This window comes from Perognathus longimembris, chromosome 24 (assembly GCF_023159225.1).
Source record: "Perognathus longimembris pacificus isolate PPM17 chromosome 24, ASM2315922v1, whole genome shotgun sequence".
Classification (NCBI taxonomy): domain Eukaryota; kingdom Metazoa; phylum Chordata; class Mammalia; order Rodentia; family Heteromyidae; genus Perognathus; species Perognathus longimembris.
In genome coordinates, this window is record NC_063184.1 from 17,237,985 (window position 1) to 17,262,903 (window position 24,919).

The 24,919-nt window shown below is 42.0% G+C and overlaps 1 protein-coding gene across 2 annotated transcripts in view; it reads right to left on the reverse strand.

Annotated features, from left to right (window-relative positions):
* Positions 1 to 24,919, reverse strand: part of Nfkb1 (nuclear factor kappa B subunit 1) — a 114,977-nt gene that overhangs the window by 45,282 nt on the left and 44,776 nt on the right. Inside the window, exons 1-2 of one of the 2 annotated variants that reach the window (XM_048333766.1) lie at positions 10,280 to 10,284; positions 3,689 to 3,837 (exon numbers count right to left, since the gene is read on the reverse strand). In XM_048333766.1, coding sequence (XP_048189723.1) covers positions 3,689 to 3,825 — 137 coding nt within the window. In that variant the 5' untranslated portion in view covers positions 3,826 to 3,837; positions 10,280 to 10,284. Of the gene's footprint in view, positions 1 to 3,688; positions 3,838 to 10,279; positions 10,285 to 24,919 lie in introns of those variants that run through there. The other variant, XM_048333765.1, reaches the window with a different exon arrangement.

A 24,919-nucleotide genomic window follows, 5' to 3' on the forward strand; every position in this document is an offset into this window, starting at 1 on the left:
AACTACATAATTAGTTCATCGCCCCTACCTCATCCCTGCTTTGTTTTGTTTTGTGCTGGTGAAGGTCAAACTCGGGGGCTTTGCACAGGCTAGTTGAGTGCTCTACCCCAGAACTTCAGCCCCAGACACCATCAGTTCCTTCTAGAATCCACCAAGATTACTAAACCAAGGCACAGAGACATCACATTACAGAAAGCATACTGGAAGCTGTACAAGAACATTATAACGTTAGTAACAATATGCTAATCACAATAACATTAGTAAGAAAGTTTACCTACAACTTGTTCCAAAAGGTATGCAATCACATTGGATTAAACAGGATTCAAGAGAATAAACACCTCAAAAATGATACAAACCTACCCACATCTGAAGACTCTTCTACAGAAACAGATTTGTTAAGGAATCTGAGAGCATGAAATGGTGACAATGACTCTGCATTTCAACACAGTCAGGATGTGGAAAAATGCTCCCAAACAGACAGAAAACACGACATGTGCACAGAGAGCACACTTCCAATGTTCAAATCACCTTAAGCTTCTTTCAACCTAGAATCTTTTCTCTGCTCTAACAAAAGAATCATATCTTAGTGACTGGAAGCTATTTCTCTAGGTTTTTCACACTTGACTGTTTTGACAATCAAACAAAGAAATATCTAAAGCCAGGGAAGCTTAAACTTCTCAATGCTAACCAACCTGAAACTTGACCAGTTCTAAAGTGCAAGTCCATACTCTGGTTTCTCTTCAGATCGTATAAATCTTTTGCCTTTTACTAAAGTGCAAGTCCCATCAGCTTCATTACTATGGGGTTAATCAATTCCTTTCTTTCGAGCCAATGAATAGCTCAGAGTAGATGGCAGTTTAGTTATAAATGAATCAAACCAGGATTCGAAAGCCCTGAATAATATTTTTGAAAATTAAGCAAAATTAACTTTCTTTGTTTTTTGTATGACTTCTAACAGCCATTTTTGGGATTATTGATTGCACATAGAAGGTCACACTGTATGCTAAATGACTATACTCTGTGCTATTTCAGTGTTTCGGAAAAAAACATGTTCCATGTAAACAAATTTGTCTTATTAAAATTTTTCCCAATTCTTTCATGCTGAAATTATTTCTATAATAGTTAAATAATGAAAACATAGTCTTAATAATTGAAAATAATTTCATTTAGCTGGACACAGGTGACTCACATCTGTAATCCCACCTTCTCAGGAGGCTGATATCTGGAGATTAGTGGTTCAAGACTCCAATTCCAAAATAACTGGCGAAGGCCAGGATGGAGATGTTGCTCAAATGATGAAGAGTGCCAGTTGAGCAAGCACGAGGTCCTAAATTTAAACCCTAGTAGAAACAATTGTTTTGTTTGACCAGCTCTTCCACAAATGCCTTAAATGGAAGTAAAATGCTATGTATGTTTTAAGTCTAATGAATGAATTTCGAAACAAATTTGCATTCCTTGGCTTCTTATCTTCATACTTTTGAAGCAGCACAGAGCAGAAACAATATTTATTTACTCCATGCCCCAAATGCACACACTATAAATTCATTAAGGGTATACCAAGAATGCAAAAATCAGAAACTGGAATGGTTATGCACTCCTATTATCATGATACTCTGAAAACTGAGGCAGGAAGAGCATGAGTTCAAGGCCAGTTGGTGAGTTCAAGCCAGCATGGACTACAAAGTGAGACTGGATCTCAAAAAACAAAGTAACAAAATAACAACAACAAAAAAAAAACCCCAAAACCAAAAGAATGTAAAAATAACCTAGGAAGTGTTGATTTCTGCCACAGGTAGGTTTCTTTGAACTTTCCCTTATCTTGATTTATAGGACAAGGAAAATGGTTTTGAAAGTGGTACAAACGCCTTCTACCTCAAGTGACCATATCATTGGTCACAGGAACCAGGCCACCTTTGAGTGCGGAAACGGCCTGAATAATTAGGCCAGGACCACAGAGCCAGAGTTGTCTCAGGCAAATCCAGATGGGTGGTTACCTTACTCTTTGAGTTCAAGTGTGAGACCACACATTTGCATGCTTCCCCCCACCCCTGCTAGTCTTCCCTTTTAAACATTGCTTTGTGTCAGTTACCCGGACTGGAGTGGAGGTTTGACACATGTTTACACTGTATTCCAATCAAGGCCACGTTCGCCCTCAGGCTCTATGCGGCCTTCCCTCACACAGTCCCCCCTTCCCCCATAGGTTTCCTTGTTCTGTTTCTCAGGTTGCAAATAAATGATTTCAACACTGTCCTATCCCCTTTATTCTCCTCTCAGGCACGCCCCCACATGCTCACAGAATCTGTTTCTCTACCCATCAGCATCTTTCATTGAGCCTCTCCATGCTGCTCTCATTTATACTTGTAATGTGTTATGCAGTTGTTCACCCTCTTTCTTTTTCCATTTTCCCCTCTCCTTTCCAGTAGGCTCTTGGCTTGATTCATGTTTTGTGTTTAACCATTTTAGTAATGTAAGTCCATGTCTATACATATATATGTATATGCAAGTATACATGTAGATATGTATAATATGTACATGTCCATGGGTATGGTTGTATTCTAGGTCTAGCTTCCATATATAATGAAAGCATGCAGCTTTATTTTCTGAGCTCGGTTTGCCTCCTCCTGAGGCCTTCTTGAAACATGGCAGGTACTCATCTCTCCCTGGGTTAACTAGCAGTGTTACATATTGTTAAAGCCTGTTAATGATAAGCCTTTGTTGCAAGTGCCCCACTTGAAAGGTTCTTTTTTTCTTTCCTTAAAATGTGCTCAAATGTTGGGGGCTAGGGAACCTTCACGCTTTCATTGTTATCTGCTAGACCCTTCTCTGGGGCCCCAGGTGCCTTCATCGAAGGACTACTAACTAGGCATCTGAACTGCCACATGCCAACTCCCAAAGCATGACTCCACCTTCAAAAGACACTGCCCCAGAAAGTGGGTTTTGGTGGACTCTGGCCTGGCAGAAGACCTAGCAATGGTGCAAACTCAAAATCCCTTAGCTGCACCATGATTGGTGCCACCACGAGGGGGCTGCTGTGATTGGTATAGACATGCTGGTCTCCTCCCCCTTCTGGCTATATAAGCAGGCTCTTTGGCTCACTTTGACGAACAGCTGGGAGACACTCTCCCTATTGACCTTGGTGCTCACAACATCAAGTTCCAATACAGACTGTCTTTGGAGTGGTCTTTCCCAGCTCTGCTGAGCTGGTAACGTGCAGCAAGGATGAGAAGAAGCAGCCCTTTATAGCAATGCGATCAGAAGGCTCATCCTTAGGGGGCAGGCAGTAACTGGTAGGAGAGAGAATGAGTGGGCCATGGAGAAAGTAAAACTTCAGCTGAGATTTGAGCCCTGTGTTGTGCTCTAGCTGTTGGGAAGGAGGGGCATGCCGACTGAAATTCCAAGGCTCCATGCCGTGTCCCTAGATGTTAAAAACTCAGGGCTGAAGGCTGGTACCCACGGTCGCCCACTCCAATGCCTGTGAATAACCACAAGGGCTCAAAATAACTGGAGGAATCTCCCCACCCTTCCCCACAATTTCTGTCTGGGTAGAGGAAAGCAACCCAGGCCAGCTAGTTTTTAACACGTGAGAGTCTCTGGTTGGCCCTAGTGCAAAGGGCTTGTTCATTCTACATCCAAGTACCCTGCATTCTGCTGGTTCCCACCTCCCACAACATCACGCACCCTCACTTACCCCACCACCATGTCCTTGGGGCCGGTTGTTACTGTGCAGATCCCATCCTCACAGTGCTTCCCCACCAGGCTGTGTGCGTGCAGGTGGATATTTTTTCCATTTGTGACCAGCTGAACAATCACCTTGGCAGGTCCCATATAGTTGCAAATCTATAGGAGAAGAACATTTTAAACATCAGCAGATCTGACTGTAACATAGAAAAATGCCTGTGATAAGCCAGTAAGGATAAGCAATGGGATACAAACTTGTCTGCACCTATATACATCTATGATCACAGATCTATTTTTTTTGAATGTCAAAAGACAAGTTGGAAATGAGATGGTGGCTATGTTATACAGTGAGAAAATATACTCTAGGAGGCCATTTAAAGCATGGGATATATTAGGTGCCAGTGGCTAATGCCTGTAATTTTACTCATGAGGTTGAGATCTGAGGATCTCTGTATGAATTCAGCCAACACGGGCAGGAAAGTTCAGGAGACTCTTATTTCCAGAAGTGGAGGTGTGGTTGTGGCTCAAGCAGCTGAGAACCAGCCTGGAGTGAAAAAGCAAAGGAATACTGCGCAGCTTGAGTGCCAACACAAGTGTGTGTGTGTGTGTGTGTGGTGTGTGTGTGTGGTGTGAATAATGCCCTGGGTAAACCTTGGTTCTGTATAAATTACTCAGTTTGTAACACTCAGCTCTAACAACAGAAAGCAAAGCCACCAGTGAGACTGGCCTCCAGTCATGGTGGAGCAGTTAATTAAAAGAGTACTTTGGATAAAATTTGATTCTGATCACCTCAAAGCATAAATCAATTTCTTACACATGATACTTGAAAGCTAATTATGAGGTGAGCATATTCCTTCTCTATGTATCTATCTATTTATCTATTCTTGTGCGAGCACTGAGACTTCCACTCAGGGCCTGGGCATTGTCTTTTTGCTTTTTCACTCACTATTGGGCTCTACTACTTGAGCCACACTTCCCCTTTGGGCTTTTTTTGTTTTTTCATTGGAGATCTGAGTCTCATGGACTTTCCTGCCCAGGCTCGTTTCAAACTGCGATCCTTAGATCTCAGCCTCCTGAGTAGCTAGGATGACAGGCCTGAGCCACTGTGTCCGGCAGCACGTTCTCTTTTAGTATAGCCTTTGGCCTTTAGTGCAGGATGGGAAGTGGGAAGTTCTGGGTTTGCCCACACTTGGCTGTTGTCCCTCCGTACTCTCTGGAACGCCAATGCCAGTTCTGGGCCCTGAAGGTGACATTGGAAATCAGTCTATGTTCACAAACAATAAGAGAGCATTAAATAAACCAACTGATGACACGTTTAAGCGTCAGTCAGCCCAGGAAGGCCACACAGTGTAAGCTTGGTGCCATCGGGCAGTCTCTTCAGTTCTGTGAGAGAGCCCCATCACTAGTTAGGCCCCACAGTGCTGCCACTGAGAGAGAATTAGTCACTGGCGTGGAAGGGAAGAGGCGAGAGGTGTGCTCAGAGAGCCCTTGCATGTTTTCTCTTCTTCCTTCAGGACGGATGGGGTGGCAAGAATGAGGAACTGGGGCTTCTCTGAGGCGAAGGACCTGAGAGATTGGCCAGTGACTAACACGTTGTTTGATCGGTGTGAACAGAGTCCAAGTCACCATGATATCATTCAGTTTTCACGCAGACCACAGAGCAGGTGCAGGCTGGTCCCTGGGGGCTGTGGACTTCCCAGAGTACTGAAGGGAAGAAGAAGGCTGCCTCGGGAAGGGAGAGAAGGGATGCCCTGTGCCAGGCTCATGGCGCATGCGGGCTTTGGCAGGCTAACCTGGAGGACAGCATCACTCACCCAGGGCCAGTGACTGACAGCTCCTTGCAGTCAATCTGATCTGTTCTAGGGAGAGTGGATTCTTTTAGCTTAGCCTCTATGTTGCTTCACTAAATAGTGATTTCCTTGGAAATTGAGTGTAGGAAGAGCCACTTCCTCTGTGATGGAGGTTTTTCTGAAAGAGTCTGAACAGAGCAGACTCTGAAGCATGACTAGCTCAAACTCAAGTTCAGCTTTCAACCACAGCCAAGGTTAGACAAAGGAAACAAAGTGCATAATCCCAGGACATAGTGGGAGAGTGGACTTTTGGGGTTGGCCCGCTGGGTGTAACGACAGTTTCAGCACAGCGTCACTATGTGACCCTCACTTTCTTCATCTGTAAAATGGGGTGACTGAAGAGTTCAAAGCTTCATGAAGGCACATAAAGTCTCGTTGTGGGTTTTCTTTCCTTTTGATGGCACTGGTGTTTGAACCCAGATCAGATGCTTGCTAGGCAAGGAATTAACCCCATTATTTTTCAGACAGGGTTGCTCCTCTTACCTATAGCCTTTGGAGTAGCTGGGATTGAAGATGTGCTACTAGGTTCGGCCTATTTGTTGAGGTAGAGTCTTGCTAACTTTTTGCCAGTGCTGGCCTCAAACTGAAATCCTCCCAATTTCTACCTCCCAAGTAGCTGGGATTCTAGGCATGGGCTATCATGCCTGAAAAATAATAGCTGCATTCAAATGTTAACCTGCTGTCTTGTTTATTATTGCCCTGTACATTCCTACCCTGACATGATTTTTAAGAAAACATAAATCCCCTCCTACACCTTTTTTTTTTTTTCTTGCCAGTCCTCGGGCTTGGACTCAGGGCCTGAACACTGTCCCTGGCTTCTTTTTGCTCAAGGCTAGCACTCTGACACTTGAGCCACAGCGCCACTTTTGGCCATTTTCTATATATGTGGTGCTGGGGAATCGAACCCAGGGCTTCATGTATACTATGCAAGAACTCTTGCCACTAGGCCATATTCCCAGCCCCCTACACTTTTTTTTTAAACCAAGCATAGTACCTCATGCATCAAATAGGAAGGAGGCAAAGGCAGGAAGATCCAGAGGTCAGACTAACTGGGTTAAACAGTGAGATCTTTCTTCCAAACAAACGAAAAATGAAAGCCAAATATCACTACCACCACCAACAAAATCATTCTGCTCAGAGCAGGTGGTCCAAGAAATGGTCAATTCAGGCCACTTCTATTCCTAGGAGAAGTCTTATTTTTAAAGTGTCACATTTGACCAGGGTTTGTTATTTTTCTAGCAATAATTATGTTCTTATGGTAACAACAGCTTTCTTGGCTTCCTTGATTAAATGCAGGGTTTAATTGTAGCTTGGCAGGATGACTATGCCTATAATTCCAACTACTTAGGTGGCAATAACTGGGAGGACTGTAGTTCAAGGCCAGAGCAGGCAAAAAAAGTTTTTGAGATTTCCTAATCTCAACCAACAAGACTAACATAGTGGTTCACACACACTTGTAACCCCAGCTACGAGAGAGGCGTAAGTAAAAGGATCATGTTCAGAGGCCAGCCTTGAGTAAAAATGTAAGACTTTATCTAAAAAAAATAGCTAACCCAAAGCAGGCTGGAGGTATGATTGAAGGAGCAGAACACCTGCTTATTAAGTATGAGCCTGAGTTTAGACTGTACTACCACCAATAATAGTAATAAGGAGAAAAAGCCTTTCTGGGAGCCTCGTGCACCTGCTGATAACCAGAGGGCAGATCTCCTTTGTGAGTAAGACCAGGAAGCCAAGGGACGCAGGGTAGAGTGGTCTCACTCAGACCACCTGCTTTCACTGAACTGTCACGCTGAAGGAAAGTACAGATGATTTCTTAGAGGTTCAAGTTCAAAGAAGTTATCTAGAAGTTTCTAAGAATCAGAATTTGAAATGTCCAGTTTCCTCTTTGGGTAAATTTGGCCAAATCACTCTGACTGAGAGTAGAGGCGACATGAATGTTAAGATGTGACACACAAATTGCTTCATTTCTGCTTACATTCTTCCCAGGAAACGATGATGATAAAGAAGAGAAAGAAGGAGAAAATATCCATAATTTCCCAACCTAAATCCAGTCTGTCCTGACTCTGGTGCCTGACTTTGCTCTCTACCCCAGCCTGGCTTGAGTGCCCCTGGAGCCCCGCTGCCAGACTCCAATTCCCCGGCTGTTACTTAATTCTTGAGGTGGCAACCAGGCACGATGGCTGATATCAACTTGCAATTTCCCCATCTTTAAAACAAAAGTGAGCTGGGTACTGGTGATTCATGCCTGTAATCCAAGCTACTCAGGAGGCTGAGCTCTGGGGATCATGATTTAAGGCCAGCCAAGGCAGGAATGTTTGTGAGATTCTTAACTCCCATAAAATACCAAAATGCTGGAAGTGGAGCTGTGGCTCAAGTGGTGCAGAGCTAGCTAGCCTGGAGCAAAAATGCTAAGGGATAGTGGCCCAGGCCCTGAGTTCAAGCTCTAGTACTGGCACCAAAGCAAACAAACACCAACAAAACAAAAACCTTTGCATAGGATAGCTTTTAGACTCCAACGAGTCCAATGCCTAGCACTGAATGAGATTAACAATCAGAACAGGAAATCCTCACTGACAACCAACATCCGTTCATTTATTTAGTGTGTATTTACTAGGCTCCTGTCAGCTTCTCACACTGTAGAAAGTGAGAGAGTGACGGGAAGGGGCAGACAGGACCTGCAGAACAGGCATCCTGCCTCTGCTTGGGGGAAGTGGAATTCTGGGACCAGTACTATCAAATAAGCTCACATACATGCAAAAAGATACATGATTCTTACTATGTGATAGGGTCTGACCTGGTCAGGAAGTGAGAGCAAGCTTGCTCCTTGGGGTGTCCCAGGCTAGCTCACTACCACCTTCAAGTGGTCCTAGCACTAGCTAGGTGTCCCCTTTCTCCCTTTTGGAGAACCAACCCATTGTTCGGTAGGAAGAGCTGAACTTGAACCCTCCACAATTCCCTCCTCACCACATCACCCATTGAAGCCCTGCTATTCTGTTTAAGGGATGGGACTCCAAGGGCCAGGCCAGGTAACTGACCACGGAGGGTTATCTTAATTCTTCTGTGTGTTAATTTCCCACAGCGTATCCATCTCTACTTCCTAACTTGCTCTGTTGGTCAGAAAGGGAGACTGAGGCCAGTCTCTACCACAGGTCAGTTGTGGTTAACCCATCTACTGAGGAAGTAACTAAGGTGAGGGAAATGAAGTAACTAGCCAAGGTCCCTATAAAAGCAGTGATTGCACATTTCCCTGAACTGTTCACCCCAAAGCACATTTGCGTTTTCCATTACATTATGCTACCACTTAGCTAAATCTTTTCTATTTTTTTCTTCTGGTGCTGGGATTTGAATTTGAGGACTTGCAATTGTTTAGCCTGGCTTGCTTGGCTGGTGCTTGACCACTTGAGCCACACATCTCCAGTCTAGATTGTTTGCTGGTCAATTTGGAGGTGGAGTCTTGAGGACTTTCTGCTTAGGCTGGTTTTGAATTGTAATCCATCAAGTCTCAGCCTTTCGAGGAGCTAAAATGATAGGTGTGAGACACTGGCGTTTAGCCAGGCGCCCTCGCTTCTGTCTAGGCCCAGTCTCCTCTGTATTTTGTAGCTCAGTTTTGCCTACCAGAGTGTTGGTGTGTGACAGGATTTTTTTCCCCCTAAAAATCCTGTTGGTGTGGTATTGTTGGTATAGTATTGTTGGTGTGTGTGTGTGTCTGTATTTGTGAATGTGTGTGTTATAAGGAAGGAAGTTTCAGAGACAGTTGTAAGAGCTGCAAAAAGTGTCATAATCTCCTTGCAAGTGGCCTTCATAAAAAATTCATGCTATACACATTATTAAACCATGCATTCACTTTTAGTTTTCAAGTCAGATTGTAAGGAGAAAAGTGAATGAAAAAAAATAAAGAGAAGAATATTACTTTAATAATATAGCTTCTCTGAAGGATGAAAGTAGTCAGGTTTTGTTGTTATCTATGATTTATTATCTGAGCAACCAGGAAATACAGATTAACACTTCCTAAATGAGATAGTACACATTGACAAGGGGGAGCTTCTCACCGTAGTCCTTTTTCTTCAAGGCAGGAGATTCTCTGAGCCTTAACTTCCATGCTTACAAAATGGGCCATGATTCTAACAGCACCCGCCTGCCACATGCTACAGGAGCCCCAGTTGCTTTTTGTTTGTTTTGTTTTGTTTTTGCCAGTCCTGGAGCTAGAACTCAGGGCCTGAGCACTGTCCCTGGCTTCTTTCTGCTCAAGGCTAGCACTCTACCATTTGAACCACAGCACCACTTCTGGCTTTTTCCATATATGTGGTACTGAGGAATCGAACCTAGGGCTTCATGTATATGAGGTAAGCAGTCTACCACTAGGCCATATTCCCAGCTTTGCCCAGTTTCTTTTGGTCTGTTATATTTGTCAAGGCCCCCCAATGGCCCCGTGAGATTATTTGAGTTTGCACTATTCTCCCCCACTTTATAGATAAGAAACAGTTGAGACAGGCTTAGCAACAAATGACAAGAGCACAGTGGAGCTCACCATTAGTCTCCAGAATATCAGTGCTCCCCATAAGTGATGAAGAGCCCACACAACACCTGCTAGTGCATCCAGGGTTGAGACTGTGCCTTCTCCCACTGATTCAGACATCGCTAGAGTACGATGGCCGACCACTGACAGAGCAAGCCAGAGGGGACAGCCCAGGCTCTATCTCCATGCTAACCGGCTCTCCAAAGAGTGCCTACTTTTTTCTCCCCTATTAAACTTTGACCTAGGCTTTTCTTTTTCTAGTTTCATTTTAGTTTTCAGTTTTTATCACATCAGATATATCTGCCTATCAATTATGCTTCCTCCAGAAACTCAAGGGCAGGAAACACACTAGCGCTAAGGGACAAGCTTGTCAACAAGAGTCAATACTTCAACAGCAAATTACAACTGAGTTCTCACCTTTGCACGGCACAATCATCCATGACTGAAGAAGGATAGAGGAGGAGAAAGTGTGTAATCAGTGTAAGAACTGTGCTAGAAATAGGCCTATATAGGCCAGGTTTTCTTCTTTTTTTTGACAGTTGGGTGCATTCTTAAATAGGAAGTAAAGTTTAAAACAGTGATATGCTCATACCCTTCCTTTCCGTCTCTTCCCTTTTGTTCTCCTCTTCTTTTCCATTTTCTGTCTCTTTCCTCCCCTTCCCTCTCTTCCTTCCTCCCTCCCTTCTCCTTTTCCTTCCTGTCTTCTTTTTACTTTTCTTTCTGCCAGTCCTGGGGCTTGAACTCAGGGCCTGGGTACTGTCCTTAAGCTTTCTCCTCAAAGCTAGTCCACTGCCACTGAGCCATACCACTACTTCTGTGTTTTTTTGTGTTTAGTTGAAGATAAAGAGATTCACAGACTTTCCTACCACTCCTAGCTATGAAACTTGATCCTCAGATCTCAACTTCCCGAGTAGCTAGGATTATAGGCATCACCACTGGTGCCTATAATTTCTTTTCTTTTTATATATTTCTTGCTTTCCTTTATATATGATATATATATATGTTCTTTTGAACAAAGTATTTTACATACACATATATACACATACACACATTCAAGTAAGATATTCAGAGAGTACTCTGAGCCTGACCACTTACCTGACCACTTCTTACTACTCATCCTCCATTCCAGCACTGTGTGCCTCTCTTAAGTTTTGTTCCTAACTATTTTTGTTAGGCTTGTCCTGCTCCCAAGATCTATTGGCCTGAGTAATTACTCAAGCCAGCTTGTGTCAAGTCTCTATCACTCCGCTGGCTCAAAATTCTCCAGAAACCAAAGTTATTGACAGCGGAATGATTAGTACAAGGGTGGCTTATTATACTACAATGTGTCTATATATGGTTAAAAATTTCAGGTTAAACAATAAAAATGAAATCACTTCTTTCCTTGCATTATACATTCATTATCACTTCATAGTATATATAATTATATATATATATTTGTAGATACGTATATATATGTGTATATATGCACATACACATATATGATGTATTTTATTATTGCCTCCTTCTCCATTAGAAAGGAAGCTCTGTTAGAGTAGAAATAAACTGAGTTCATCCTTGCTATTCCCCAGTGCCTGGAATAACACGTGTTCTACTGTGGGCATTCAACAGGTAATTCACTAGCCAAGAATGTTAGGGAGGGGGCTGTGCCACTAGGGCCTGCTCTTGCAGTAAGGATCCTGTCTCATACAGATAGGAATCCCAGCAGTGGGAAAGGGAAGGGGAGGTGACACTTGAATCATCACTGTGGGGAAACAAAGGCAGCAGCTCTGTACTGAAAGTCAAGGTGCTCCCATAACTTCACTCTCGCTACTCTGCCTGTTGTTTGCCTGAAAGGCAATCTCCTTTGAGTACCAAGGAGCCTTAGTGTCCAGCTTTGGTGTGTTCTCTATTCCTGGTCTTATTTCTTCGCTCGGGGTCCAGGATTCACGTTTCTTATCCACCTCAGTTTCCCAGTTCTTCATCCTCAAATGAGAGGACTCTGCTCTGACAGATAGGAATAACCAACTCAGAGAATCTGATCTCAATGTGGTGTACCTCCAAGAGCTCAAGCTAGTGCTTCTCTTTCAATAAAGAGCACTGACTTTGGAGTCATGCAGACTTGCTGTGAATCTTGGCCACACCATTCTTTGTTGAGTAACCCTGGGAAAAGTGTTAACCTTTTTGATTTACTTTCTCATCTAAAAAAAATAAATAAATGTGAGCCTGGTGCCTTGCTACTCAAGTGGCTGAGATCTGAGGATTGCAGTTCAAAACCAGCCTGGGCAAGAAAGTCTGTGAGACGTATCTCCAATTAGTCACCCAAAAAGCTAGAAGTGGCACTGTGGCTGAAGTGGTAGAGCACGAGCCCTGAGCAAAAAAGGCTTCAGGGACAATGCCCAGGCCCTGAGTTCAAGCCTCTGGACTGGCACCAAAAACCAATGTAAACACAGATATGTAATCTCTGAATTTTCACGAGGATAAGAGGAGATAATTTAAAGCTTTTAGTGTCTTTTTTTTTAAATGCAGAGCAGGCCCAAGATAAATGGTAGCAGTTCTTATTTATCTCTTCCTGCCTTAACAGATATCTGCAGTTGGATTTCCTCTGACTTCAATGAAAAGGGAGAAGCAGCTGGGTTTGAGTTCCTCCAGCTTCTCTTCTCCTTACTGGTACCCAAACTCAAAACATTCCTGTCACTTCAAGTATCTTTCTCTGATTCAGAGAACTATAACTCCTGTTCCTTTTCCCAGAAATAACCACTGCTTTTTTTTTACATTAATATTTATTCCAGACCACCCTGAATTACCCTCCTCCCTCCCACTATAAAAGATGTTTCCCCTTAGGTTACAGACATACGCACCCTTCTTCCTTATTCTAAAAATAACATCTCTTTCCTGATAATGATGCTGGTATCTGTGAAGGTTAGCATTTAATGAAACCAAGGGGACTACGCACTACCTCAAGAAAACAGAACCATTCTTTCCTTTAATGTTCTCTCTACTGAGAAACAGCCTCAAAGGTGAGGAAGGTTCTTTCTTAAAAGATTCGACTCATACTTGGTTGGAATGCCATTCTCGTTCTTTTTACAAGGCATACAAAAAAATTCTCAACTTACCAATGTGGAACCATCTACTTAATCTGTAGCCTTTTACAAATAAATTGATTCCCCTGTTCTCCAAATGAAAAAAAAATGTGCTTAAAGGTCACAATTGACTTCATATTTCAAAACCCATTAGTCATGCCTCAGTTTCCTTAACCTCACTGAAACCTGAGATGTCTAGCTATTTCCTCCTGGTACCCCTCCTTTCTCTTATCACTGCCCGTGCCCTAGTGTGGACTAAGATGCTCTTCACCTTCTTCCCAAAGAGAAGCCTCAACAGACACTGGTCCTTCCTCAGTGCTCTCTTGTCAGTCATCACCTCTGAGATCCATCCACCAAGCAGATGACTGACAATTTTAGTCTCTGTTGTCATCATCCTTTTAAGCAGAGCAGATGTTTATCTGCATGCAGGGCATCTTTCTGTCCACAACACCTTTACAATTCCTCATGTCTAAGGCTGGGCTAATCACCTTCCTTCTCAAATCTAGTTGATAAAGAGAATTATCACCATCTAGGTAATGCCAAGGGAAACTTCCTATCAGTTTGAATTATTGTTGCTTGCCATTTAATCTTCAATCACTTGCCAAATTTCAACCATGTGAAAAATCTCCAAAATCACCATTTCTGTCCCTTTTCTCTATTCTTATTGTCTAAGTTTATCTACCTCAGCTTAGACTCGAATTTAACTCCCAAGGAATCACTGCAATTCTTCTCACTGGTGTTCCCTGGTCCCTGGCTTTCCAAGACCTTTAGCAGATAGCTACCAGGCTTATATTCCTGAAACATGATGCTGGCTCTGATTTATCATTCCTATAGTAAAACTTCTATTGCCTACCCATGTCCTCAGAAAGCACACCCTAAATTCCTGCATGACTTGGCCCTACTCTTATCTTCCTAGCCCTCTCTATCTCAGGTAGTCACCCCTCCAACAGAATTACTATTCCCTCTTCAACCCCATACATTTCTGTTTTTGAGTTTGGGCTATTGGTGGTGCTGTTATCTTATGATTTCAACTACCTTTCCTCAGATTTCCCTTGCATTCTCCTACAAGCACTCATAGAAATTTCTCTTTACTTTAGAGACACTGGGTCATTTATTCCTTTATTAAAAAAATGCATTTTACTCGGGCAATTCTTTCCAGCAGGCACTAGTACTACAGTCATGAGTACAAGAAGTTTCCCTTCAGGTATTTCATTCCTTATTGAGTCATTGTGTCCCATCATCTTATTTTTTTTTTCTATTTTCCTAACCTTCAGCACAGGACCAGTCTCTGCTGCATGAGTACTTGGTTTAAAAAAATAATGCATGGATATATCATTCCAGGTTGTGTGGAGGAAAGAGGGAACAGAGAAGAGATGATCAGCTCCTGCTAGCCTGAGGAAAGGGTGCTGACAGGGGAGTGAGCAGGGTGGTCTTAGACTGAGGGCTTGTGAAGCATTCCCATTCTGATAGGGTTCATTTTAGTCATCTAACTGAGGAACTCCTGCTAAGGACTTTCTACAAAGTCCTAGCAAAGGTGAATGTACCTGTGAAGTCCTACATACTTCTTGGCATGAAATCACACTGGCCGTGTATTCTAAGAGGGTTTCTTTCTGAAATCCTTTTCATCCCTCAAGCCATCCTACTTAGAAAAAAAAATTAGAGACAGACGAGCAGCAGAAATGCTTGAACATCTGTAAGTTTCACAAATTCAACGGTCACAGAAAATCCAACAATGAGACACAATTTCCCAGTTGTGGTGGGGCCTGGCCAAGATGGCGGGCAGCATGGGTGGAAAATAAACATCAAGAATTGGTTCTAGGCTGGGGATATGGCCTAGTGGCAAGAGTGCCTGCCTCGGATACATGAGGCCCTGGGTTTGATTCCCCAGCACCACATATACAGAAAATGGCCAGAAGTGGCGCTGTGGCTCAAGTGGCAGAGTGCTAGCCTTGAGCAAGAAGCCAGGGACAGTGCTCAGGCCCTGAGTCCAAGCCCCAGGACTGGCCAAAAAAAAAAAAAAAAAGAATTGGTTCTAGGGGAAGGGGGGAGGGGGGTAAATGAGGGAGGAGGTAACAATTTGAACAAGAAATGCACACACTGTCTTACATATGAAACTGTAACCCCTCTGTACTGACAATAAAGGGAAAAAATGTTATGCCATCACAAATGTCCTCTGTCTCCAATCAAAGGTGACAGAGAGAAGAAAAATGGTCATGATAACCTTGAGAAATTCTGTCTCCTAGGCAGCTTTCAGGCTCTGTGTTTCATGGGGAGCTATTTAGAGTCACTCTGTGTCCCTTCTTGTTGTCACCTGGAAAGTTCATAACATCTAATGTGAAGATACTGCATGTTCTCTATTCAATTCATGTTCTCTACTAAAGGATTAAAAAAAAACTCTTAAAAAAAAAAAAAGAGTTGGGGCTGGGGATATAGCCTAGTGGCAAGAGTGCCTGCCTCGGATACACGAGGCCCTAGGTTCGATTCCCCAGCACCACATATACAGAAAACGGCCAGAAGTGGCGCCGTGGCTCAAGTGGCAGAGTGCTAGCCTTGAGCGGGAAGAAGCCAGGGACAGTGCTCAGGCCCTGAGTCCAAGGCCCAGGACTGGCCAAAAAAAAAAAAATAAAAGAGTTGGTTCTAGATAAAACAGAAGTGAGAGTGGGTGGAGAAGGAGCCTCACGTCATCTCACAAGTGACCCCAGTGAACCCTGCCAGGGCAGTGCACAAAGCTAGATTTCTACCGGTATCCCAAAGTCAAACTGTCACTCTCCCAGTGGGTAATAGACACAACTTTACAGAAAAATCTAGACATGCAAGATCTGAAAGCACTAACCTGTCCAAAGTTCTACTGTATTTTCAAATATGATTCCAGGCTCGGAGAAAAAAAAAAAAAACCCAGGGACGTCAATACAGAGTCTGAATAAGTTGTGTTCAACATAATAAGTGCCTCAGCATTCTCAAGTTCTGAGATTGTTTAAAATTCCCATTTTGGCACAATGGGAGTATGATCCTCTTTAAAAAAAATGTACTGTAAGTGTGATGAACAGGGGGTTTACAGTTACATAAATAAGATAATGAGTACATTTCTGTTTAAACACTTTCAGCTCCTCCCTCATTTTCTCCTGCTTACCACTCCCCACTCCCCCACCTCCCAGATTGTAAAGTTCATTTCCAACATAGTGTCTAGTGAGTATCATTGTTGCATTAATTCATCCTTTGTCTTGGTGTTTCTGTGGTTCCCTTACCTTTCTACAGATCAGATCAGCCTATAGGAAATACAAAGGATACAGAAAACTAAAACAGAAAGAAAAAAATAGAATAACTGCGTCCAGGACATAATAAGAACTTCTTATTTCCAATTCTTGGAGCTCATTTTGATACACTTCATTACATGTGGTCCTATGCACTTGCTGATTGGGCTATTGTGAGCCCTTGCAAAGAATATCATAGACATATCCTAGTTATTACAAGTGAGAGTAACCATGCAACCTGACTTGCTTCGCTCAATATGATTTTACAGGTCTTTTCATTTCCTTACAAATGGAGCAATGTCATTCTTTCAGATGGAAGCATAGAACTCAATTGTGTATATACACCACATCTTCTTGACCCATTCATCCACTGAGGGGCATCTGGGTTGGTTCCATATCTTAGCTATAGTAAATAATGCTGCAGTGAACTTGGTTGTGCTGGTAGCTTTAGTATGGTCTTGTTTTGGGGTAAATGCCCAGGAGAGGGATTGCTAGGTCATAGGGGAACTCTGTTCAGTCTTTTGGGGAACCTCCATACTGCTTTCCAGAGTGTTTGAACACGTTTACATGCCCACCAACAATGTAGTAGGGTTTCCTTTTTTTTTGGCCAGTCCTGGGCCTTGGACTCAGGGCCTGAGCACTGTCCCTGGCTTCTTTCCGCTCAAGGCTAGCACTCTGCCACTTGAGCCACAGCGCCGCTTCTGGCCGTTTTCTGTATATGTGGTGCTGGGGAATCGAACCTAGGGCCTCGTGTATCCGAGGCAGGCACTCTTGCCACTAGGCTATATCCCCAGCCCTAGGGTTTCCTTTTGGCCACATTCTCGCCAGCATCTGTTGTTATTAGATTTCTTGATAATGGCCGTTCTACCTGGGTGGAATCTCAATGCTGTTTTATACCAATCTTAACATTGTTTATATCCCAAATATTTGTGTCAGGTAGGCTATTTTCCCTAAATATGGCATATTGAGCTTACCTTCTCCAGAATTTTTATTCTTGTCTATTCCTCTAGAGGTTTGGCCTGAAACCTTCAAACTTTCAGATAAGAACATTTGGAGTCTCAGTGTTCCAATGGGTAGAATTCTAGTCTTTAGTATTTACTGTGGAGAACTTGCATGAGTCACCTAACCACCTGGAGCCTCTCAATTCTTCTAGAATAACTAGATAATGTCTAACATGCCTTCCAGCTCTAAAATTCTACAGTTGCCTATAATAAGTAGAAGACACACAGGACAATATGCAAAAATCACAAACTCAAACGGGGGGAAAAACAAAGTAAAAGAGAAAAGTGGTTTAACATCACAGAATTTTGGGGTTGGAAGGAACCTTATAGGCAAATTTAATTTTAAAACTGTGAACAATTTTAAGTACATTTTTAAACCACAGTTACAAACTGAGAAAACACACAATCAACACTCAAATTACCTGTTGCAAGGGGGCTTCTGATAGCATGGAAAATCAAAATTTAGAGACAAAGAAAAACCTTTATGTTAGGCAAAGATTTCAACTTTTATCATTAAAGCTGAGACTGTATACTCAAAGTATTTTCAGTAAAACTGAGGAAGATCCTGCCGTGGACCATTAAGTCCTGATAATAATCTGTTTTGGGCATAATGTAGAAATACCTCAATTATATAAGTAAAAGGAGAAAATGTAACAATGAAATAAAGCTACAATGATATATTCTAATTAGAAAAGTTAAAAAATTATTAGAAAAACATAAAAATATTAGTAGAACTAAAATACTTGTTTGGTATGATTAAAGTATGTCCTAAATTTTTGGTCCCTGACTTATTCGTTCCTTGAAAGCAGAAATTATTCATATAAATTTCTAACATTGCTTTAAAATGTTTTTAAAGCCTCTTAATTCATTGAAATAATTAGGAGTACCTCTAACCCTGTGATGCCCAAATTTAATTGGGATTAAGACCCATAGGTTTATTTCTTCTGAGAGACATATGATATATTTTTTTTGCATAAAGCCTAGTGTCCTGTCTTCACAGAAACTCACTGGTTCAAGGGGGCAATTTGACTTCTACTTATGGACAGTCCATGCAGAAATAATTTGCAGTGAATGCTTTATAGAAGATTTTGGGCTATTCTGGGAAGAAAATAATAGCAGTTTCTTCCTTCACCAGGAAAGTACATACACTACCCCACCGAGCCATTCAGCCATTCTCCTGTCATTTCCTGTGGAAAACCCCCTGCTCTGTGAGGAGAATTACAAGTGAGTAGAACTGGGAAATTTTCTTTGTCTGAGTGTGTGTATGTGTGACTTTATTGGTCACGTTACACCCCCAGACATGAACAGGGCTAAAGAGAAAACACAATCTAAGTGTTAGACTGAGGTTAACCCAAATATTATACTATCTGAATACTACAATAAAAACAAAAGTATGGAGGGGGAAACACCAAAATTTCTAGCAATTTCTAGGAGAATATAGGCCAATAATTTGGGAAAATGGCAATACTTGGCATTTGCTTTAAAATAAACCCTCAACTCTTCCTTATCATAATTTTATATTGCTCAGCATGTATAAACTGACAAGAACACATGCATATGCAATGAGTTTCCAGAATGTTTGGGATCGATCAGGAAATTATAATTGCTCTAAAGCCAAATATTGACTAGTTTTTGTTATAAAGAGTCTTTCTAAAGGCATACAAAGGAATCAAAAGGAAGCCAGAAAGCCAGAAAGGAAGAGAGGACTGTGGATGAATAGATTTTCAAATCATAAATGGGGCTCAGTTCTCTTAGCACAAGTTACTTCCCCTGTCTTGGAGTCTTTGATTTTCCTTTCCTTTCCTTTTTCTTCTTTTTATATTTCTTTCTTATTTTTGTATGGGTACTGGAACTTGAACTCAAGGACTGATGTTCTTGCTTAGCTGCTTCTATGCAAGATTGGTCTTTTACCATGTGAGCCACTGGTGCACTTCCATCTTTTTCTAGCTTATTGGAGATAAAATGTGTCCCGGATTTGTGTACCACAGTTGGCTTTAAATGTTGATCCTCAGATCTCAGTCTCCTAAGTAGGTAGGATGACGAGCATGGCTTCCAGTTTCCTTCAGAACTAGTACAAAGACATCCATTCTATGCTGAGCCTTCCACCCCCAGGTGCCTCTGCCCTCCTCCCCTGAGACCAATCTCTCCTGGCGCTTCCACTCATTCCTCCTTATTTTGTCCTTCTGTAACACACAAGGCACATGTCAGCCTTCTTCAGATGACTGCCATCCAAGTATTTGGAGATAAGCAGACCATTCTTTGGGCTGTGGATATTCTGAGGTTTAGTAATTAAGAGGAAAATTTGAGTGATGTCACTCTTCTGCTCTAAACACACTCGAGTTCATTTTTCTTCTTTGAGTCCAGCAGTCTCTCTCTCTCTCTGTACATATATATGTATATATACATATATGTATATATATGTATATATAAATGTATATATGTCTATGTATATATGTATATGTATATATGTATATATACACACATATATACATATATATGTATATATATGTGTGTGTATATATATATATATCCCCCAGGGGCAATCTTTCAATGGAGCGGTGCCAGAACCACCACCTTTCTGGTCTTCTAGAACATATTTATTAGCTTAATGCAGCCAAAAGGGAGAATTCATGGTTTGGCAGCCACATGGCCTTGTTGGCACATGCTAAATCTATTATCAACTAGAACGTCTCCATCATTTTCCATGTGTTGCTGCTAAGGGGTTTCTCTCACCCTGTCCTTGTGCTAATTGGGTTTCTGGATGCATGCATCTCTTTTCAGCGTCATTGCCTAAGAATCTGGCATTTTGCCTTAGCATTTCAAGATTGATTTGAATTTAAATCACTTGTTATCTATCACTTCATGCCACTTGAAAACTCGATAAGAACCTTAAAAGCTTCCATGTGAGACTGACAAAACATACTCATATGACGAGGGAAAGATTCCCGGGGCTCAGTGCTGAAAAAAATCCTGCAGGTTGACAGCTCAAGTTAAGAAGACTCAGCTGACCTGTGGAATCCTCGTGCTACATCTCCAGCTTCTCTCCACCTGCGCCCTAGAAGCCCAGTCACAGACGCCAGCAGCACAGCGAGGGGGAGGCGCTCATGACCATGCCTGAGACGGACGCTCAGCCCTCCAGTCTCCAGTTCAGAAAGTGCATCCGCCAAGGGTCATAGGGCCTCCACCACCCTCATGAGGGGCTACCTAGTTAGGAGTGACCTCCAGCAAAGCAGACAGACAGACAGACAGACAGACAGACAGACAGACACACACACACACACACACACACACACACACACATTCCTCTAGCACCACTCTTGGCCAGGAATGCAAGTCAACATACAATAGACTTTACCTACATACCCATACTTGTTACACTGTGCATCAAGTTATAGGATCTGCCTAAGTGCTTCTCAATGGATGAACAGGTAAAGACAATATGTTTTTTTTGTGTGTGTATAAATATATATGAATAATTCTCCACTATGTGCATATATTTGTACATATACATATATATTTATGAATCTATAAAATACTCCATGCCTTGCCTTTCACTTAATGAACTCTTAAAAGTCTTTTTATTGGCTTATATTAAATTACACATAATGAGGGGTTTCATCAGGGCATCTCCATAACTGCATATCACCTAGTGAATTTAGAAGAATATTTTATATATACATACACATATAAAATATGTGTGCATATGTATATGTACATGTACAGTATATATACATACATAATAGTGGAGAATTATTCTGGGAAAACTAGTAAAAGATTAGCTCCATGGAAGAGTCGGAACTCAGTTTTGGACATGCTATGTGGGCTAGCGAAACCCGAGTGATGCCAAAGCAAGCAGCAGATCTGGAGTCCAGATTTCTGTATTGAGGTCCCAGGATGGAGAAAAGATTTTAGATTTATCTGGATGTGTGTAAAGGAAATAAAAATAAAAGAGAAGCTGTTTGGTCAAGTACTCTTCTCATTTCCTTCCCTTCCCCTGTCTCTCTTTTTCTTCCTTTCCTCTCTTCCTCCCTCTCCCTCTCTTTTGGTGCTACTGGGTTTGAACTCAGGGCCTCATGCTTCCTAGACAGACACTTTACTACTTCAGCCATACCGTTAACTTTTTTTTCCTATCTTTTAATTACTTTTTGGATAGAGTCTTATGTTCTCGTCCCAGTTCAGTCTTGAACCATTATCTTCCTGCCTATGTTTTTTGGATAACTGGGATTATAGTCCTGCAACATCACACCTGATCCAAACCTGTTTCTTAAACTAAACATGGGAATAATAACATTTCTTTGTGTACATGTATAAGGAGTATGCAATAGGTGCCACACCAAGAATAAATGACAAATGGGAACAACAGAACATGTTTTTGTTAACTGAGACAACAATTAAGTACCCACTAAGAACTAACTAGAACACATCACAAGAAATAAATGATATGACAAAAAAGAGTGAAAATAAACTCAGGATGAAAATAACCAACAATTCTTTACTGAACAACTGATGAAAGGTAACTCAATGATAAAACATCTTCTAAGCCCAGAGAGACCCAGGATAAGCAGAAATCAGAGATCGAGCAGGATGATGGAAACAGGCTTTTAGAATATGTTTTTGACAGAAGAGAGGAGATGGATTCAGAGGCTGCTGGCACACAAAGCAGTATGTTAGCACTGCAATGGCAAGCAATCCTTATAAAGACGAAGCAAGATGCTCAAACCTCTCAGAGCACCTGCCTTGTGACCAATACTGCTCTTTACAGTACCAACTCCTTTTTGGACTTGAACTCAAGAGCCTTCAGCTCTTGCTCTTCTTGCTTTCTTATGGTTGGCATTCTACCACTTGAGTCACATCTCCAATTCAGCAGCCTTATGGTTAAATTGGTGATGGAGTCTCACAGAATTGTCTGCCAGGGCTGGCTTAATCTACAATCCTCTAGGCCTTAGTTTCCTGAGTAGCTAAGATTACAGGAATGAACTACCAGTGCTTGGCATATAATACTAATAAACTAATTCATTAATTTTCCAAGCAACACTGGGCAGTAGATGCTGTTTGTAATCCTAGTTTTACAGATGTGCAGGGCAGTTTAACCAATTTACCCAAGATTAAAATAGGGGCAGGGAGCTGTATTCCAACCCATATTGGCTTTTCTTGAGTTTGCTACAATCACTTTGTGATCTCATCTCCACAAAAGCCAAGGAGATGATGAAGAACCTTCTAAACACACAGTTATGGAGATGCCCTGATGAAACCCCTCATTATGTACAATGTAATGTAAGCCAGTAAAAAGACTTTTAAGAGTTCATTAAGTGAAAAAGCAAGGCGTGGAGTATTTTATAGGTTAATAAATATATATGTATCAAATGCAGATGTTTTATAGTTTATGTTTTATGTGTAGTTGGATCCATCAATCTACATGTGCTTACAGGATGAGCTTGTAAATCCATGGAATATTCTTGGAAATACATATCAGTGTTTTACTTTTTACTGTATAAGTCTTTGTGTCTCTTGAATTTTTTTGTATGTATATGATACTTATAGATAGTAAAATTTTAAAAATGTGTGTGTGTGTATGTGTGTGTGTATGCACACACATACATGCTGATACTGAGGCTTGAGCTCAGGGCCTGGGCATTCTCCTTTAGCCTTTTTGCTCAAGGCTGGCGCTCCAACACTTGACCACATCTCTCCTTTCTGGCTTTTTTTGGTGATTAATTAGAGGTAAATGTCTCATGGACTTTTCTGCCCAAGTAGGCTTTGAACCTTGGTCCTCAGATCTCAGCCTCCTGAACAGCTAGGATTATAAGTGTGACTGACCCACTGGTGCTAGATTTATTTCTTATTTTTTAAACAAAAATTTATACACTGGCAATGGCAAAAGGCAGATATTCTCTAGAAAGGGAGAACACAGAATCACACAACTCAGTAATGAAGGGGCTTAGAAGTCTTAGTTTGATCATGAATGAAGAGATTGATGCTGCTGACTTCTGCTCATTAATTAACATGTTAATTAATTAATTAATTTGTGCTGGTTCTGGGGCTTGAACTCAGGGCCTGGGCACTGTCCCTTAGCTTTTGTGCTCAAGGCTAGTGTTCTACCACTTGAGCCACAACTTCACTTCTGCTTTTTGGTAGTTAATTAGAGATAAGAGTCTTATTGACTTTCCTGCCATGGCTGGCTTTGAACCATGATCCCCAGATCTTAGCCTCGATAGTAGCTACAGTTACTGGCATGAACCACCACAAGTGCCTGGCTCCCTTTTGGATTTTACCAGTAGTACAGAGATCTTTTGCTTGGATATCCACAACCCCAATCCAGTGCACATGCTCTTCCATGCAAACAATTCCGCAGCCAGAAGCAGTGGCCGGACCTGGAAGCAACCGCTCAAACAAGCTCTTGGCTCATTGCTCCCATCCACAGGGACATTTCCAGGGTGGGCAGTAACACTGCTCAGACCAAGTAGGGCTGAGAAACTTGTTCTCAAAGTTCTGTCTCAGCTTCGGAAAGTCAGCTTCATTGTCTTGCAGCCTCACTGCTGTAAGATTCGATGCCCTGACAAGTGAGTAAGAGCTGCCACTAGCACTGCTCTGTTGGTGTTGGGTGTGAGGCTCACACCACCAAAGTCAAAGCCAAATGATAGAGAAAGGAGCTTCTGGGATCTTTCCAGCTTGGAACTTGCTGAAGGTTGAAACTAGCTAGTTTTCCCTTCGAATTTTCAGATTAAAAATTGCCTCTTTTGCTTAGTTTCAGGTTTTTTAAAACCTTAATTTGCCATTGGAAGAATCAAATGGGTTGATAAGTTAAAGCGGGAAAGCCCATGTCAACCCAAGAAAGTGATATGTCTAAAGCCTGAGTTATGGTGCTTGAGTTGGGCTTGGGACAGTGGTGTCGTGATAGCTAGTCAGGGAAGTCTAGGGAGGAATGGAGACAGGCTGGAGGCATGGAAGAATGGATGAAGCCACAGTTGGAGGGAAGCCTGAGAGGCTCGAAGACATGCTGGTCCCAGTAACAGCCTGTTACTATTAAAGCATGTTATTTAGCCAGGAGCTACTGAAGAGGCTAAGATCTGAGGGTTGTGGTTCAAAGCCAGCCCAGGCAGGTAAGTTTATGAGACTTATCTCCAATTAACCACCCCAAAGGTAGAAGTAGAGCTGTGGCTCAAGTGGTAGAGCTCCAGCCTTGAACAAAAACACTAAGGGATAGCACCTAGGCCCTGAGTGCAAGCCCCAGTACTAGCACATACACAAAAAGTCATGTTATCTATTTCTTCTAAAGAAGCTACAGCATGTAGGGCTGGTGCTTTAGGAAGATGGTTCAAACAACTTTCTGAACACTGACCATTTATCCATTACATGAATAACTCCTGGCCAATGTCTACATGTTACCCATTACGTATTCCAGGAGCTAGTAAACAAAATAGATGACAATCCTTGTCCTCATGGAACCAGGAATCATATGAGCATACTTTCAGCATTTAACCATGCCCTGAATGAGCATTTCATGTAATAGACACTCTCAGAGACAACATTAGTTACTTTTATATAGTAAGTTATCTTTCTA